General features: G+C 37.7%; 1 protein-coding gene across 2 annotated transcripts in view; it reads left to right on the top strand.

Annotated features, from left to right (window-relative positions):
• Cntn5 (contactin 5) overlaps positions 1 to 19,732 on the top strand; it is a 1,105,069-nt gene that overhangs the window by 988,234 nt on the left and 97,103 nt on the right. For both annotated transcript variants that reach the window (XM_074066853.1, XM_074066854.1), the window contains one exon: positions 16,170 to 16,290. In XM_074066853.1, the coding sequence (XP_073922954.1) occupies positions 16,170 to 16,290 (121 nt within the window). The remainder of the gene's footprint in view (positions 1 to 16,169; positions 16,291 to 19,732) is intronic.

Raw genomic sequence — 19,732 nt, 5'->3', positions numbered from 1 at the left:
GCAGTTAAGAGGGAAGTTTGTACTCAACCCCTTGCACCAAAAGCTAAAGATTCCAACCAATCACTGCACCACCAGGAACTAGAAAAAAGAGAACAAAGCCCACATTTCATAGAAATGATACCAAAGCAGAAATAAATGAAATGGAGACTAAAAAGTACAAATGATAATTAGGTAGTTCTTCAAAAAGATCAGTAGTATTGGCAAACCTTTAGCAAGAAAAAAAAAGGAGAGAAAAAATTCAAATAAAATGAGAGAAAATGACAGTACAACTGAGCACAGAAATATAAAGGATCATTAGAGATTATAAATATGCCAACAAGTTGATAATATAGAAGAAAAGGACAAATTCCTTACAACATATACCCTGCCAAGACTGAATCATGAAGAAATGGAAAACCTGAGCAGACCATGACAGCAATGAGATTGAAACAGAAGTAAGAAGCACAAGACAAGTTGGATTTCCTGAATTCTACCAGCTATTTAATAAATTAATATCAACTCTTCCAGAATTATTCCAAGAAAAATGGAGAACAGGGAATTCTTGCATGACAGCAATGCCCTGATACCAAAAACAGATACGAGTGCAACCAAAAAATCCACAAGTCAATGTCCCTGGTGAAGATAAATGTAAAAATCTTCAACAAATACTAGCAAACCAATTCCAAGAACTCACTGCAAAGATTATTTGTTGTTATAATAAAAGCATGTGTTATATTCTGAATGGGGAAATATTACACCAAATGGAGAGAGTCAGCACTTTAAGCTCTTGAACAAAACATGGATGTCTCATTTAACTATAAATGGCATCCAAGTTGGAAAAGAAGTCAAACTATCACTATTTGCAGATGACAGAATTTCAATATAGAAAACAAAAATTCTCCATTGAAAAGTTATTAGAATAAATAAATTTAGCAAAGTTGCAGGATATAAAATCAATAAACAAAAATTAGTAGCATTGCTATACTTCAATACTAAATATCTAAAATAGAAATCAAGAAAGCAATCCCATTTGCAATGGCTACTAAAAACACCTAAGAATAAATTTAATAAATGAGGTGAAAAAGCTCCTCAATGAAACTATAAAACATTAATGAAAAAATTGAAGACATAAAAATGGAAAGACATCTTATGTTCATGGATTAGGAGAATCAATATAGTTAAGATGCTCATATAACACAGTGATTTACAGATTTAATGTAATCATTATTAATATACCTATGGAATTTTTCACAGAACTAGAAAAGGCAATCCTAAAATTTGTATTGAACCACACACACAAAAGGCTGTATAATCAAAGCCATCATGAGCAAAAAGAACAAGATAGGAGGAATTATACAACCTGATGTCAAATATACTATAAAGCTGCAGTAACCAAGATAGTATGAAGCCCAACATAGTGGAACACCCATGTAATCCCTGCTCTTGGGAGCCTGAGACAGGAATATCAAGAGTTCAAGATAAGGCAGCAGTTCCAGGTCAGCCTGGGCTGCATAATGGGACCCTGTCTCAAAAAAAAAAAAAAAACGCAAATCAGCATGGTACTGACCAATGGAACAACAAAGCCTAAAAGGAAACCCATCCATCTACAATTTTGACAAAGGTGCTAAGAACAAGCATTGGAGAAAGGTCAGCCTTCTCCATAAACAGTCCTGTAAATTGTATATTTGCATGCAGAAGAGTGGAACTAGATAATGTACTAGTTGCAAAAAATAAACTCAAGGTAGATTAAAGACATTTTTAAATGTAAAGCCTGAAACAATGAGGCTAGATGAAGAAAGCATCGGGCAATGTTTCAGGATATTGTAATAGGCAATGATATTTTGTATAAGATTCTAAAAAGCATAGGTAACAACAGTAAAAAAAAAAAAGGCAAATGATAATACATAAAACCCAAAAACTTCTGCACAGAAAATGACATAATGAAGTAAAGATGCAACCTACGGAATGGTAGAAAATATTTGCAAACTATACATCTGACAAGGGGTGGGTATCTAGAACATATAAGGAACTCCAACATTTCAATAGCAAAAATGCAAAAAAATGGACATAAATATACGTTCCTCAAAACAAAACATAAAAATGGCCAACAGTATATGAAAATGTTCAGTATTATGAATCATCTGAAAAAGAAAAAGCACAATGAAATTTACCTCACTCCAATCAGAATGGCTATTATCAAAACACTAAAGATAACAAGTGCTATTGAGGCTAGAGAAAAGGGAACCCTTGCCCAGTGCTAGTGGAAATGTGAATTAGCATAACCATTCTGAAAAACAGTATCTCGATTTCTCCAAAAAATAAAAATAGAACTACCATATCATCCAGCAATTCCATTACTGGTTATATATCCAAAGGAAGTGAAATCGGTCTGTCACAGAGACTTCTGCACACCTGAGTTCACCGCAGCACTATTCAAAATAGTCACGAAGTGGAAAACAAGGGAGGATTCTATCAACTGATGGCTACAGACAGTGTGGCACATATTCATTCAAGGATCCTATAGTACACGGCAGAATACTATTCGGTCATAAAAGACTGAAATCTTGTCACTTGTGCAACATGGAGACAACTGGAGAATATTATGCTAAGTGAAATCAGCCAGGCATAGAAATCCCAGCATGGCATGACCCCTCTCCTATGTGGAATACCACAGTCAATCTTATAGAGTAGAATGGTAGTCACCAGAAGCTGGAGATGATAGGCAGGAAGAAAGGATGAGGAAAAGTTGATCAATGGGTACAAGTTACAGTTCAATAGAAGCAAGAAGGTCTAGTGTGCCTTTGCATATGGGGTTGTCTTGATTACTATTATGTAGTGACCATTCCAGAAAACTGGGAGGAAGGGTTCTGTATGTTTTTGCTGTAAAGAAAATATAAATGTTTGAGGAAATTGATATGTTTAGACTGATTTAAACATTACACAATATATATGTGTATTGAAACATGATATGGTACCCCATTCATCCATTAATATTATAATTTTTATGTTTTATGCAATAAAGATATGTTCTACAAATGAGTTTTCTACAGCTAGGTGTGTTGATTTATTTTCAAAATATCACTTGAATTAGACTCAGCATCCTTGACCTTGAACATTTCATAGTTGGCTTTTGATTGACACCTTTATCTACGTTTATCCTTTCTCTTAAATGTGCTTTTCTCCCTCTGTTGAATCTTCATTGGATGACTCCTGCTGAAGTTCACAGTGTCAGCCAGCTTGAATAGTTCCTTCTGACACTGATGTGCCTCGATTCCCTCAGGTCAAAGTATTCTTGAGGTTGATGATAATCTTCCTGATTATGAAAGACATGACAAAACAGATGCTGTCCCCTAATTTTCCTCCTTTCGTAATGAGGCATTTTAGTTCAGAAACTTTTTCTAAGCATTGGCAACTTTCTAAGTAGGCTTGTCCAAAGAATTCTCAGTATTTGACTGTGAGCCACATGCCTAAATTGAGGCAGCGGCTGGTCGAAGATCGTATTTACTGAAATATTTATCAATACTGCCCACCTCATATACTTGACCGTTAAGGAAAAGTTTGAAAAAGCAATACTTAACAGGAAAATTCTCTTTAGAAATGCCAATATAAAATTGATTATTCCATTATGAATGTTGCGTTTTGGTTAAAAGACTAGATGTAAAAGTCTCTCTACCATTTTTGCTAATTTTTTCTTTTAACATGTCTGTCAACGTGAATAATCCACAGCAAATCATTTTCTTTCACAATATGGAGACTATACATGAAGAGGCTTCTCTGTGCCAGACACTATGCTTGGCACTGGGTATAGTGGTGAATTAAATATAATTCTTATTTATGAGAATGAAGTGACAATAAGGGCCGATAACCTACAAGACCAAAAATAAGAATGTATTTGGGTGATATTTTCCCAGAGGATACTAAGGACTTTTATTCTTTCAGTCTTTTTATAAAAGCTCTAGAAGATGAAATGAGAAAAAAGAATTTGTTGTAATGCAGCCAAGACCTGGGTTGGAAACATTTCCTCTAAATTCTTTCAAAAAATGAAGGTCCCTTTTTAGCTCATGTCACGCCTACCATGTTTTATCACAGAGAAATAAGGAAGCCAGTCAGTAGTTATCACTTTCAACATTGTCCCTCTAAATCTCCTTGACAGAACCAATAAGCTCATTACGAACCCTTTCTGTCTTTTCCATTCCCACAGGCAGTGGTTTCTGCCAGTTCATGACTCCCATCACAGCCTCCTCACCCTTTTCCCAACTCCACTAAGTTTCCTTGAGTTCTTCTCAGGCTTGGTTTGGACTTTGGAAAATGCCCTAAGATTCTGAACTATCTATACAGGATCCTACAGTCTTGCACTTGAGATTTCTACCCTGAAAACAGCCCTTATTACCCTGCAGGATGCTGGATGTGATGTTTGCTGAGGCTTTTCTTATTTCACTAGTCCTCTGTCCCTTGGAGAGACCAGAGCTCTGAATTAATCTTGTTTTGAAATCTAGTTAGGCCTAGCTCCTTTATGGGTTCTCTACATTGTGTTTGGGAAATGAGCAATTCCTTCTTTTCAGCTCATCTCTCGCTAAATAAAACAGCTTTCACAATCAATCTTCTTCCTGAAAATCTCCTTAGACAGATTTGAAGTTTGTCCACAATGGGTAATATGTTGTCTGTGTTACCTCAGGTGGCAATGTTACCAACATTTCCATTTCTACAGAAAAGGTAACCTTACTGTAGGCTTCACTGACAAGTTCCTCATTGTCCTTCAATCCCTGTCCAACAGTTTCCTGAGCCCCTTCTGCTCCTGCACACCCAGACCCCAAGCCAATGTCATGTTCAGGCTTTAGCCACACCAGCACCCCACTTCTAGGTACCAGATGGCCCTGATGGGCTCAGTAGGTACTGTGTGTGCTGGGAGCCCCAATTCTGGATGCTGGTTGGGTTCCCCAGGTCTTCTCAATGTTACTACCACTAGAGGCAGATTTCCTCAGGAGAATTCTGTCCTCACAAGTCTAGTGGCTTGACTGGAATGGTCACAAGAGCTGGGAATGTCTGGCTGCCTCTCTTTCTCCATGACAACCCAGCTGGCTTGGCCTTATTCACAACATGACAATCTCAGGAGAGTCTGCCTTTGTACATTTTCCCAAAGTCAATTTCTAAAGGGCCTAAAATTAGTTGCAATGATTCTTAGGATCTAGCCACAGAATTTCTAGCATCTCACTTCTGCCAAATTCCATTGGTCATAAAAATCAAAAAGATCAGTCCAGATTCAAGGGGTAGGAAACTAGTTTCCACTTCCCAATTAAACAAGCAACAAAGCTGTGTACATCATCATTCTCCCAGAGAACAAGAAGCTGAATTCTACACTTAATAGATTCTTAGTGCCAAGCATGGTGGTACTCAGCTGTAATCCCAAATACTCTCGAGGCTGAGACTAGGAGTATCACGGTTTGAGGACAGCCCAGGCAAAAAGTTATAGTGAGGACCCCATCTCATCAAATAAGGAGGGCACAATGGTACACACCTGTGATCACAGTGACATGGGAGCTAGAGGTAGGAAGATTGCTTCTGGAAGCCATCTCTGGGCAAAACAACGAGACAAGACACTATCCAAAAGTATTAAAGCCAAAAAGTGCTGGGGACGTGACTCAAATGGTAGAGCACCTGCCTCACAAGTGTGAAACTCTGAGTTCAAATGCCAGTACACCACAAAAAAAAAAACATTCTTAGGCAACACTACACAAAATAGTGTCACTGTAAAGCCAAGCATCCAGTGTAGTATAAAATAGACTAAATAATTCATTATACTATATTGTCCTGTCTAATTACAATAAAACACAGCCAGTCTCACCACTGGCTCTTAAGACAAATCTAAATACCCTATAGTGTAATACTTAGTCAATTGACTGGGAAGGGAAAGAATAAACCATGAGTGAGACAGAATGAAGAGTAGCTGAGGATATTGAATTTAATTAATATAGAGTATTGAAGCTCCGTTCTAATTATTGGCAGACGCTTCACTTTACAGAGTTTGGCAGATTCCATGCCGTGAAGGAAATCGGTCATTAACCAATGAGAGGAGAAGGAGAGAAATGAAGTAGACTAGAACAGGCAGGGATCGCCTAGATTTACAGAACTTGGCATTAGCCTCCCGCTCCCATGATGCCAGAGATATAAGGTGATGTAGAAATTAGTTGTATCTCTGAGAACCAAACAAAAAAGAAGCACACAAACTGGCTTCGTTCCAGACTGATTCATAAAGCTCCAGCAATCAGTAAGCAGGGTATAGCTGAGCGTTAAGAGCATACGCTTAGCATGCACTCACCCCTGGTTCACTCTTCAGCATCCCCCCCAAAAATCAATGAAACAGAGTTGTATACTACATTACCAAGTTTTTAGATATTTGACAATACTGCCAGGTGAATATAAATTCTAGTTAATGCAATGGGAAATACTTGTCAATTGAAAAACTGCTATTACAAATGTGCTTAGTAAAATACATAAAATGTAAATGTAAAATAAATAAAGAAATAAATTCTAGTCAATGAATGAATTAGAACTAATATTCTGCATGGTTGGGCACATCTGATTTCAAGGAAGAAATACCAGGGGTCTGAATACTCTTCCAGGTAGACAGAAGAACTTGACTTATGTACAGACACTTGCTGTTTGGCAATGTAAAAATGTGGTGGAATAAAACTGAGTTTATCTTGGCAGCCAGTATATCATGATGTAACAAAACAGTGTAATCTGAAATTGGAAATATCACATGACTAGTCAAGAAAGAACGCAAGCATTGACACAGCAATCAAATATCGATCCATGTAAATTAGGCAGTTTGGTTAGGAATTCAAACTTGGATACCTCTTCAACTAAATGGCTAAATGAAGACATGTCACACCTTGAAGTTCACATACTGTGGGTCACACATTGAAGGTTTTCTTGAAGCTGGGTAAAAAAAATCACAGAAAATGTAAATGACAGCATGAATATGAGCTAGATGACTTTTTTGTTATTGGAAAGATAATTCTTGTATTTCAAAGGGAAATACAGCAGTTCATGTAGTTTATATCTAAATGTGGCCAATTAAAACCAGTCACAAAAGCATGAGCTCTCGGAATAACCCTTTGGCTTAGAGAGCTGATTTTAATAACAGTTTTATGGCAGTTATTATTCAATAAAACCACTTCATTTTGATACATTTATCAAATCTTTCTGTAACTAGTGTAGTGAATGTAATTACCTGAAGGTTTAAGCAGAACAAGCCAGCAAAGTTGAATAAGAAGAACACCAGCCTGAGAGTCAGGTGTGCACAGCTCTGCTCCTGCCTCATATAACTTGCACTGGGACAAGTCACCAAATTCTTAAGCCCTTGATTTTCTTCACTAGTCAGGTAGATGGTTTGTTATTTTTCCACACTACAATCGTTTTTCTAAAGCAAGTATTTTCGTACTATTACCTGTTTTTACCCATCACCTTAGAGCTAGTTTTCTGCGTCTCATACTACATTACGAATTTCTCAAAGACATGGCTTCTCTTTTATCCTTGCACTGTGGGTTGATCACATATGACATACAGGTTATAGTTTCATGCCAATCCTGGTCAACTGAAGCACCGTGTTGAGGAGAACCGATAGGTTAGGTCCCCACTCACTTATGCTTGCTGTGAGTATAGGAGAAGGGGATGACTTCCAAGATTTCATACACTTGCCATTTGCCATCTAGACCAAAAAGACCCTCTAAGAAATGCTTGATGAATGACTAGCAGTGCTCTCACTGTACACATGATAAGCATATACGTGAAATGAACAGGTATTTTGTGAATGTCATTGTTCTAGAGTTTTCCTGGCAGTTGTGCCATTATTGCTGTTTACAAACCACAAGCTAGTGCACAACTGTGCCAGTCTCTTTCTGACTAGTTTTATCATCATTGTGTTAACTTCACAGAGAAGTAATCTATGATCCAAAGGCTTAGTGAAAGATCGTAAGATTATTCTATTATTAGACAATGATGTAATTCAGTTGAAGCAAAAAGTTTTACTGCCTGTCAAAATTATTAATATCTTACCTGCCCGGGTTGCCTCATTGAGCCAACCTATGGACCAGGTGTTATTTAGATTGAAAGATATTACTGCTGAAGAGGTTTCATGAGAAAGTTGGCCCATCTAACAAACACTAAAGAGGAATTTTTCATAACTTTAATGGTGTGAATTTCACTATCACTCTTGCTGAGAAATCGCTTAAAGAAAACTAGTCTGCCATTTCATTTACAAAGAAGCCAATTTCCAAGAGAGGAAGAGAGTCCTTCTGTGCCCCCTTCCAGCTCTAGGGCTGTAAAGTTTAGAAGTCCCCATCCCCATCTGTCAAGTGTGAGGTCTTGTCCCTCCTTTGTCACTAACTGAATAGATGGAAAATTATAAACTGGATGTAAAAAATGGATTTAAAACTGTATGTAAAGTGAGCAGATTGAAGCTGACCAATGTGTGCCAATGTGCTCTGCATTTGCAATGAAGGTGCAAAAAAAATAAAGAATATTTGGAAAGAATAACCCATAAATATACTAGTATTGGGATAAACACACATCAAATGTTCAGAATAAAATTGGAGGTATGTCACTTAAGAAGATATAATCTAGTTCTATTTGATCATGTCAGCACACATTGAGGAAAAGACTTCAAGTAAACAAATGAAAGAGAAGGTACAAACATTAAAGTAGGAGAGGACAGGTGTTATAAAACTTACAAAAAGAGGAATGTCAGCTGCTCAGTATTCATGTCAAAGAGCTCCCTTTCCTGGAGTGGGCATTAGTGTTATAGGAGACAGTAGGAAATATCATCGTGGAGTGGTCAGCATAACCAAACAGGAACATGTGACCTCTGTATTCATCCTGGATCCCACTAAAAGAGAGTCCCATGCTGAGTGAAACACTGTCCAGCTGCCATTTTGAAATCCTTAGTTTTTAACAAAGGCCCCTGCATTTTCATTCTGCACTGTGTTCATAAATCACATGACTACTCTTGGTCATCAGTGGACCCCTCCTGAAAGAGATAAGGTGTGAACAAAATCTTAATGTATGAGTTAAACTTGTGATTTTGACAGATCAATGAAGAAGCACTTACTAAATGAAGGAAAAAGTACATTTCCACTGTAGTAAGAGACAAAATGAGGTAAGTCCAGTCTCAATTAAGAAGTCAGACCATTGTAAGCAATAGGCAGGCAGTGTATATTTTTGAGAAGGTAAATAAAATCAGTTTTAAAGAATTAAGCTAACAGTGGCACTCCAGATGGGTAAACATGAGAAAGGAGGAGAGGAAAACAGAGAGGCTATAAACTGCTGCTTTCAAAGTTAATAGCTACTTAAATCCATATGTGTAGGGGTCAATGCTCGTGTGATGATTGTTAAAATTATAGGAGGGTCACAGAAAAAGAAAATGTCAGCCTGAGTATTGTAGTATGAGATAATAGATGGACTTCCCTCTAGAGCTCATCAAAGCCCACATACACGTCCAAAGAAACCTAGGCCACATTTCTTTCCTATCTTTCTTCCATCAAAGCTAGATTAGAATGGATGCCCCTTGAGTGTAATCTATGTCTGTATGCCCCATGCCTATCACAGCAGAAATGGATGTATGTGAATTACTTAGTTATCTACCATATGAATAATGAAACAGGATGTGTAAAATATTCTCAGTAGTCATGAACCATCAACTTTTGTCAAGATACAATGAAGCTCAGAGTAAGTCCAACAAAATAGGTCAGTATTTTATGTGACCTTATCTGCTCCAGGCCTTTTTAAAGTAGTAGGACTAGAATAACAAAGAAATGACACTATACTTTAAAGTGCTTTTGTGTTGGTCACTCACATTCATTTAGATAAAGGAGTACCCATTAGGGAAAAGAAAGTCAATATCCATGTCACCAAATAAGAGATATTTTTCAAGAATCAGAACACATAGCCATGTGGTGGCTCAAATCTGTAATCCCAGCTACTGAGGAGGTAGAAATCAGAAGGATTGGGATTCAAGGCCAGCCTGGGCAAAGTTTACAAGACCTACATCTCAACCAATGTAAGTTTGGCATGGTAGCACACACCTGTCATGCCAGCTATGTAGGAAGTATAAATAGGATCACATTCCAGGACAGCCCATGGACAAACTCAAGACCCCATAGCAAAAGGGACTGGAGCTGTGGCTAAACCAATACCTTTGCAAGTATAAGGTCCTGAGGTCAGACCTCAGTACCACCAAAAATATAAAATAGAATCAGAACACAAACACACAACAGAATTCTACATCCCCTGACATGTTAATTATTAGACTCTATAGTCTTGTATGTCTACATGGAGACAAGGAGTACTAATTGGCTACACATAGAATTTTGTCATGCACACTGCATTGTCCAGGTATACGATTTTATCATCTGGATATAGCATAGTATAACATTTTTATTTTAAATTATTTATACCAAAATTTAATTAGTACTATATATTCTTGCTTGAATGGCTTTGTAATGCCTGATGTTCATTTTAACCAAGCTAGTAGGCTCACACTAGGAATTCCTGGCTTGGAATCTGTACTACTAAATGGCCCATTATGCATTTTTTGTCACTCTAAGTCCATCAAGAAGTCATAATTTGTCCTTTTTAATCTAAGTCACCAAATGAGACTGTTTCTCTTAGTACTTAAAACACACCATCAGAAGATGTGTTGGAAGTTAAATACCAATACGTATGCTGAGTCTTGAACACTTTGTTGGATACCTTTAATAGTTCACCATGAAACATAAATGATTTTTTAAATGGTATTTTGTCTATTTTTTACTAGTAGCAATTAATATTTCTACTTCAGATAATATATCCATCTATTTAAGCATGCAAGATAATCAATATCAATTATTTTCTAAAAACAATATTAAAACCTACATCATTAATCTAAGCCCTATTCAATGAAGGCTTAAGGAAAAACTGAAAAAATATATAGAAAGATACCTACCATTTCTTTATCACGGTAGGGGACTTTAAACAAATTCTCTGGGAAAATAAGCACTGTTACTAGGAAAATATTTTAACTAAAATTTCATATTAGTAATATTAATTATATCGAATAGTCCATGTCTCATAGCTGATACTCAGATTTTATGTTAAGATTTCTTAAATTACATCTTATAGAATGGGCATGCCATTATAGATATGCTGGCCCTATGTGAACCTCTCAGAAAGAGAAATACCCTCAGTGAGGGCACAGAACCTGCCATGTGTCATGCAGGTTCCCTGACTTCATATGAACACAAGTTGGATACAGTGGCTCAAGCTCGTAATCCTCACAACTCAGCACACGGAGATCTGGAGGATGGCAGTTCAAGCCCATCCAGGCAATAAATTCACAAGACCCCCCCCATCTCAACCAATGGCTGGGCATGGTTGGCATGTGTGTTTCATCTCAGCTACACAGAGAAACACAAAAAAGGAGGATTGTGGTCCAGGACAACCTAGGAATAAAGCAAGATCCTATCTCAATAATAACCAAGGCACAGAAGGTTGGCAGAATGGCTCACGTGGTAGAGTAACCCCCTGGCAAACACCAGGCCATGAGTTCAAACCCCAGTACAACAACAAGAAGACACAAGTGATCGTTGAAATGAAGCCTTCCCCATTCTCAGAGTGCTTCCTGCTATACCCGGCTGAAAAACTGCGTCGAGAGTACCGTATGCTTTGGAAGCATTTCCACACTCAGACATGCACTTTGTTCATCCGATTCCCCTCAATACTCCATGAGCAAGAGAACGCAGGTGATATTTCCTAATACAGTGTCTTTTCCAAGCCCCAGGGCTATCAGAAGGTGCTAGACCAAGGCCAAAATTCAGGACATCTAAGTTCAGCGGTTTCCTACTCTGCTATAAAAGAGAAAGGGCACGGGTAATTCCTATATATAAAATAAGGCTAAGTGCTTATCAAAAACAGCTTACTATAGCTGTGTAAAACATTGATATCCAGGTTGGTGAGGGAATGAATACCAATTAAAGGAATATTCCTCTTGACTAAGAATACAATTGTAGTTCCCTTTAACCAGTAACATTTATCAAACACTCACTGTGTGCCAGACACACTGCTGTGGGCCTTAAAGCTCTAAGAGGAGCTCTGAGCAATAATTTCCCCAAGTTCAATATCTAATAAGTGGGAGAGAGAGGATTCATACAATTCTGTGTCATCAGGTGCTTTGTCCCCACTGCCTTCCTCAATGGTCTTTTCCTATTTTCCTTCCTAATTTCTTCCAGAAAAAGTGTGTGGGGGTTGGGGGGTGGCGGAGGAGTTCAGACACCAAGAAGGAAGGAAGCAAGCCACTCACACATTCATTAGCTTGTTGAATGACCACCAGCTGCACGGTGCCTAGCTCTGATCTGGGGATGCTCACAGTGACCACAGGGGAGACTTCCAAGAATGTCAGGTGCTATATGTCTCTGACATGAGTGAGGTGATATTACAGCACAATGGGGACTAAGTTCAGGGAGAGTCCAGAGAGGCTTTACAATACCATCAAACTGGCCTTTGAGCCATACTAAATGTGTCCCTCAGACAAAGCAAGGAGAAAGAATGTCTGCATCAGAACACTCAATATCTGCTGCGCAAACACGCAAGGTGTGAGAAGATCCCCAGATGAGGACCTGTGAGGTTGGTGTTACAGGATGCAGATGCAGGAGATGGAAGAATATGCCACAGTCTCTGTGCCCAAATAAAGGGACCAGATTTTGTCCTGAAGGCACAAGAAGGCATGGAGCAATAAAGTGAATTGCATTTCCATTTCTTAGGAATATAATTAACAGTCTAATGGGGGGTGAGCAAGGCCCCTAGGCAAAGTGAAAGCTAATAAATAAGTGGCCGTGAAGAATGGCAGTTCCTGATGTATTGAAAAGCTGTAAGTAAAAGCACGATGAACTAGCAATAGCTCTAAGGAGCATAGGGGAGCAGGAAATGTACGTAACAGAGCTACAGGTCTGCTCTCCGTCAGCATACTGCCCTGCATTTATTCACTTATTCAGCAGTATGCACTTAGCTCCCACCCTATGACATGTTCTGTGCCCCGTGCTGGGCACTGTGTGAAGCCCTGATTGCGGGGAAGTTCATTTGAAAGCAACAGGTAACACAACTGATTTATAAAGCCAAAAGAAAGCAGTCAAGAGAAAAAAAAAAAAGACAGGACATAATAAAGCAAGTGTCAAAACAAGAAAAGAGAGCAACTCATAGGAGAGAAAAAGTGGGAATGAGGCTTACATTTAAGAAAACAAGCATCTGCTGTGAGTAACCATTTCATTAAAAGTGCACTGAACTGCAGAGGCTCGCTCTCAGGAGCTGCGTGCTGGGGGCTGAGATTAAGGATAACGGGATCTCGTGAGTTCTTCTCATTACTTCTCTTAAAAGATCAGTAAATCTACTGGAAGGGTAATTTACGCTTAGTGTTTACAATCCATCCATTCTACTTTTAACCTTCCCTATTTAGGATTTTTTTAATGTGATGCAGATAGAATCCAAAAAGGAAGAGATTGGGCCCAAATAAGATGAAGTCGACTCCTCAAACAGTCTTGACCTTGGCGTCTGTGCAGTGGGTAGACTCTTCTGCGAGGTGGTCATGGGCTCTAGCCAGTTAAGCATGTTCTGCACACTACTAGTTTCAGGAGCCAAGCAGGCAGCAAAGGAAACAGTGTTTACTTCACCTTCCTGAACTCTCGGGACCTTTATGCGATTTTAACGAAGTCTCTTCCTCATCCCATTGGGGTTCACTTTAAATGTAATTCCATTTCTGTCTAGGACCAAAAGAAATGAATTATTTGGGAGGAAAAAGTCTGTAGAATGAAACATCAATTATTCAATTGTAGGAATGTGATCTTACAAAATAATTTTTCAAAAAGTGAGCCTGAAAAATGACTTATACTCAGTACTTCTGCTATTATACTGTTACCGGTATGGTTTGTGGTACTGTATTTAAAAACAAGTAAGAAAAGCCAGGCATGGTGGTACATGTTTATTATAATCCCAGCACTCCATTCAGGAGGCTAAGGTAGGAGAACCTCAACTTCAAGGCCAGCCTCATGTACATAGTGAAACTTTGTCTCAAAAAAAAAAAAAGAAAAAGAGAAAAATAAGACAGCAACAAGAAAAAAAAAAGGAAAAATGCAAAGAAATCTGCAGCAAAACAAAATACAGGTAATTTTTCAGACTGTTACTTCTAGAAAAAGTCAAATCCTGTCTGATTTTCTGTGGCCTCTTCTGGCTTTCCTATTCCATGGGGGCCCCATTCTGGGCCCATAATACACATACTGATTCCTGGTTGCTTTAATTAAATGGGCTCCTTAGATATCTTGGAGGATGAAGGCCAAGGTAGACCCATGCTTCACAGTGTGGCAACTATATAAGTCATACAGCATTGAGTTATGTTGATTTGAAACTGAATTATTGTTTCTGCTTACAGTTTGCTTTTGTTTCTCCATTAGAAAATCAACACGTTTAAAGTTTCCTTTTCAGATTTGAAAAAACTGAACATTTAATCTAGTAGAAATGAGAAAATGAATTTTGTTAGAATTTGAGAGTAACAAACCATCCTAAGGAAATTAGCTGTGTTGGACACTCACCAGACAAATATCACATCTTTTGTGATAATTGTTATGACAAGCATTTCCTTGTAAATGATAAAACCAGACCATGTTTTAATTATTTCATAAAAGAAAACTTTAGTACCCTTAGAAGTTCCTCTCATACACTAACAGGAAGGAGAAAAATAAGGACTGGAAAGAAAATGATCTAAATCATGGTGTATAATAAAGTGATTCACTGCAAGAAATGAATTGTTTAAATGGTAAAAACTTCACAATGATTTCACATCCTTTCCATCAATGCTAAAAGAAAAATGCCAGGGATTTATAGAAATTGTGACTTGTTTCCACTATTTTGATAAAAATCAAGTTACACTTGTTTCCATGATTTTGATAAAAACCCTTTGATCTATTTCAAAATGAAGGCAAACAATTAAATTCTTAAATAATCATTCAGATGCCTTCTAAGGACAAACACATTATGTTTTTAAAGGTAACTCATTTTGTTCCATCCAAAAATAAAGGATCTCTAATCTGGGGTCATTCTCTATGACTTTCATTAAACATTCATATGCTTAATTAGTGTTGGAAGCAAGATTTAGTTCTTTGAAGATATCCATCAAGCTGCATGTATCTTTCTTCATTCAAGTCAGTTGTTCTTGGAATCCAACATGGAAAGTGAAAGGAGTATTACTAAGTCTTATCCCCCACTCAAAAAAAGAAAACCTCATGAGTTATTGCAAATACCAGGTCTTACATGGTCACAATAGGGCTATCGCTTTTGAGAGACTAAATGAAAGACAGCAACAAGTGACAACAGGTTTGTACCAGTCTTTCTGAAGTTTTTATCAACATCTGTAGAATCACTGCTGATCCCATGAATGAATACATCAAAAGATGCTCTCCCTGGTGTTTACTGGTCTCTGTAACTGTGGTTATTCTTCACCTATGTTCTAATCATTTGCTCCCAACAAGAATCAGGTTTTTTGAGCCTTCTTTGTGATTTGTAACTGCAAGAACAAAGATTCAGGCTGACCCTGTTCCCTGATGGTGATGGTGATGGGAGGGATGTATCTTTGTTAAATAAAGACACATGGCTTTGGGACCAACCAGCAATCTCTCACCTAAGCACTGTCTCATCTGTTGCCATAGTGTACCCACAAAAGGATCCATTCAGTAAAGCCACATGAGACAATCTTTTGACAGCCACCTTCTCATAATTAATTCCCCATCAGTTGCATTCCTTTCAGTACAATTTTCTTGCCACATAATAGGCCTTTTGCTGAAGAGCAAAGAACAATTTTTGCTTACTAATTTCTTTTCCTATACTTTTAAAGATATGAATTTCTTGGTACAATTTTAAATATTTCTTAAATATCTTAGCTGCTAAATCGTTATATGCAATATTAAATGTTTAAACCATTTATTAGCAATGTTAAAAAAACCTAACTTCCATGTGTACCTTAAGGTAGGGCATGTTTGATTTCTGAATTGTTGTCATATAAATTGTAAGGCCAATGATGGGCCCTTTGACTGAATATGCAAAGTTTCCCCTTAAACCACCTTGACCTAGGCAGATTTGCAACATTTTAAACTGGCACTTCATCCCTCTTTCAGCAAGCATCCTCTGCAGATTTAATGATCAGGAACATCCTTCTGGTGCATGCTGGGAGATATGGCTGCAGGGTACAGACCACAGCAGACAGTGTGTCAGATGAGGCAGAACTGCTTGTTAGGGGTGAGTATACTCATAGTGCAGTCTCAAGACCTGATCACCATAAATTATCACACAAAGGAATTTAAATGCATGGACTTTGAGCACACCAGTACTGTGCTTTTTACTTTTAATTTTAACAATATATGTCATTTTTGCTTAACCTTTTGCCTTCGTAAATATTACATGGAAAACTGTTCCTTAGTAACAAACAAAATTGGCAGATCCAACTTCAGTGTCCAAAACACTTTTAGTAGTAAGTGATTGCTCAGTGTCGAACCCCCGTAATGCCAAACAGTAATTCTGAACAGTGGAACTACTAAGATGCTGGGACTGCAGGGATAAAATTTGTGTGTTTATGTGTTTTTCAAATGCAAGGCTAGAGGACCTCACTCCAAGTCACTCTTATCCTCTACTAACATCTGAATCTGGCTTCCAAAACCAGGAAAACTGCATGTGTAAGAGAGTGACATTTACATTAAGAAGTGACAGGCATTTTTTTTTAAGTCTGGAAATGTCAACACACAGCCCTCTACACAGAAATGATAAGGAAGTGTTTTCCAGTTTGTGAGCCTATCCACCAAAATTTGCAATTCCACGAATCTATGTGTTATTTCAATTAAATAAATGACTAAAATACCCATTTCCTTTAGCAGAGTATTTCATCAGTCTGAGAAATGTAGAAAATAGCATGCAATTTTTCCTTGCTTCCTTTCATCCTTCCCTCCATCCTTCCATTTAGGTTGAAATTAAAGTACAATATGTTTACAGGCATTTTCTAAAATCCTACATGCACTGATGTACAACTCAATGAAAAATGGCAAGTCACCCCCTCTGTATCCCTATCCTACAAGGCAAGAACTGAAATATTACAAGAAGCCTACCCAGTTTCCCTTTTTCTCATCTTATACCCTCTGAGTGATCTGAGTACCACATGCTCACACCCCTTGTTCAGTGACTTCAAGTTAAAAGTTTATCACCTATAGCAAGAAATTTTGTTTTAGAATAACTGGTCTTATTTTCTGTCTGAAGTGTTTTACATAAAGAATTCATTATGCCAAAAAAATTACATACAGTAAACATAAGACATATAGTGAGCTTCATCAACTCTGTTTTAGTTGACTATCACCAAATGTTTATTCGTTTTGGGTTATGCACCTGTCATTGGGTCAAGTAAAATGCTTTTGAAAGAAGTGTGTAGCTGAGAGAGTGGCCGTTTGTTTGTTTTTATGTGTTTGTTTCTACTCAGAAGCCATTTGATCTTTCCTCCAAATTTATGTACAGAATGTGTAGTGCGTTACCTCAGCATAGAACACCAACTTCAAAGTGTTCCTTTCAGTACATTCCATTCCATATAGCTAAAAATATCCCTTTGTGCCAGCAAGGCTTGTAGATCTGCAAACCCCACACTTCCAGCAAATCTGTAGCAAATTGCTTTCCTCTTGCTGTAGTCTACCTTAGATTGTGTGTTTATTGTGTGCTCTGCCTAGTAATTAAGAATGATGCTCCTAAAATTGGAACTTTCCAAATGAATACCACAATTTCGAGACTAATAACAAGAAGCCAGGTGTCTTTACGGGACTATAAAGGGGAAATTTAAGTAGCAAACTATCCTGCTTCGTAAGTAAAATTAAACTCAACAGGGTTTAGAATATGATTCAGGTTCAATTTTTTTCATGTTTTGCTCTTTTAGCCTTTGGCTTTATGCCTAGGAGATGATAAAATGCATAAATTTTGGAATTACACCCAAAAGCAATTTCAAACAGGTTGCTATTGTCTGAATATTCATGCAGCATTCAGCTCAAGTTTTCCCTTGAAGTGAGTTTGATCAAGTCGCTAATTTTCGATTATATAGTTGCATTACCTTTCTAAAATCAGGAAAAATAGCTGCCTCTTCTGCCTGGCTAGTCTTAGATTTTAAACTAAACTCAGGGTTCTGGTTCTATTATTATCATCATCATTACTGTTATTACTATTACAATTATTAAAGTTAACAGTTCCTAGTAATTCAAAGAACGTTGGATGCTTGAATATTTCTGTTTACTGTTGACTAAAAATTTAAAATAGTTTTACTCTCATTCCTCCTTCTCCCACTCCTTCATTCTTTGGTTTATAAACTAAGTGCATTATCCCAGGAATGGGGGGAAGGAGATAAAGGAGATTGGGTGAGGGGGTGAATTCAAGTATGCTATATTTGATAAATTGTAAGAACTTTTGCAATGCCAGCACAACAATAAAATGTCCATAAATAAAAACAATGGCTTTTGTTGCTTTAAAAAACAAACTCAGTGTGTTTTTCTATTGTAGGCTTAGAGGCAAAGTTGAACACTCTAGACTGAGTTATGCTAATGACATTCTTCTGGCAGAAGAATTTTTAAAACATATTTATTCAAATGTGTGTTCCAGAAAGGTGGGAACAGTAAAGACAATTTCCCCACCCAGCTGTTTGCAGAACACAATCACTGGAGCGTATACTTTGTTCAATGTTGACTGTTCTTGGAACACACTTGGGTGTAAGGAATACATTCTTGTGATTCCACTTCAGTGGCAACTGAGGGAGACAATCTCTGTTCTCATAGACTGATGGAAGCTCCTTTTTATTGACTTCTTTCCCATTTAAGCTAGCCCATAAAGTTCTTTTGTGCACCTCCCTGCCTTTCTCCTCTAGCACACTAAATTGTAATTCAGGTGTATGACCCCATGACTTTACCACTGCTAACTTAGAATTTGAGTGTTCCTGACTGTAGAGCTCTCCACCTCTCTTCCCATTTGTACTTCCAGGGCTATCTTTCCCTCAAATGCTTATTTGCCCTTTTGTTTTTGCTTGTGGATGTCAGTGCTATTATTCACTTCAACTCCACCATTATCATCATGATCCAAAAACTGAATTTTCCGTACGTAATCATATGAAGCATAAAATCGCTTATTCTCCCAAATTTAGTATTCAGTGCACCAGCTTTATCATAGCATCAGGCATAATCTGGAGAAGGATAATAGGGGCGATGAATATCCTAAAAGAAACTGTCTTTACTGGAACATAAAAAGAAATTAAAGCTACACCTGTTCACAATTTTAGTCACATGGTTAAGTGTGCTATACCCAAAATAGAGAAAGCAAGGCTAGACCATGCAGAGAGAACCTCTCAAATTGTAAAGAATAATACTCACAAGTAACAGGAGAGAGGATCAAACACCAAATAAAAGACTCCAGAGACAGGAGTATTAGTTTTTTTGTTTTTTGTTATCTTATAGGAATCATTGTGTGAAATTTGTTTCCCAAAGCACATATAAGGATAAAAGTTTCATGATTTAAAGAATAAAAATGTGTTTAGTCACACATGATTTCAGGGTTGGGACTTCAGGCCAACCCAACTTCTGGGCTACAGAGGAGATCATTCATGTGGCTGGCAACTCAACAAATCAGGTTTACGTCCTGAATCTCTAATCGACTCTCTGGACACTGGGGC

Source organism: Castor canadensis, chromosome 2 (assembly GCF_047511655.1).
Source record: "Castor canadensis chromosome 2, mCasCan1.hap1v2, whole genome shotgun sequence".
Classification (NCBI taxonomy): Eukaryota; Metazoa; Chordata; class Mammalia; order Rodentia; family Castoridae; genus Castor; species Castor canadensis.
This window is presented reverse-complemented; position numbering and strand designations above follow the sequence as displayed.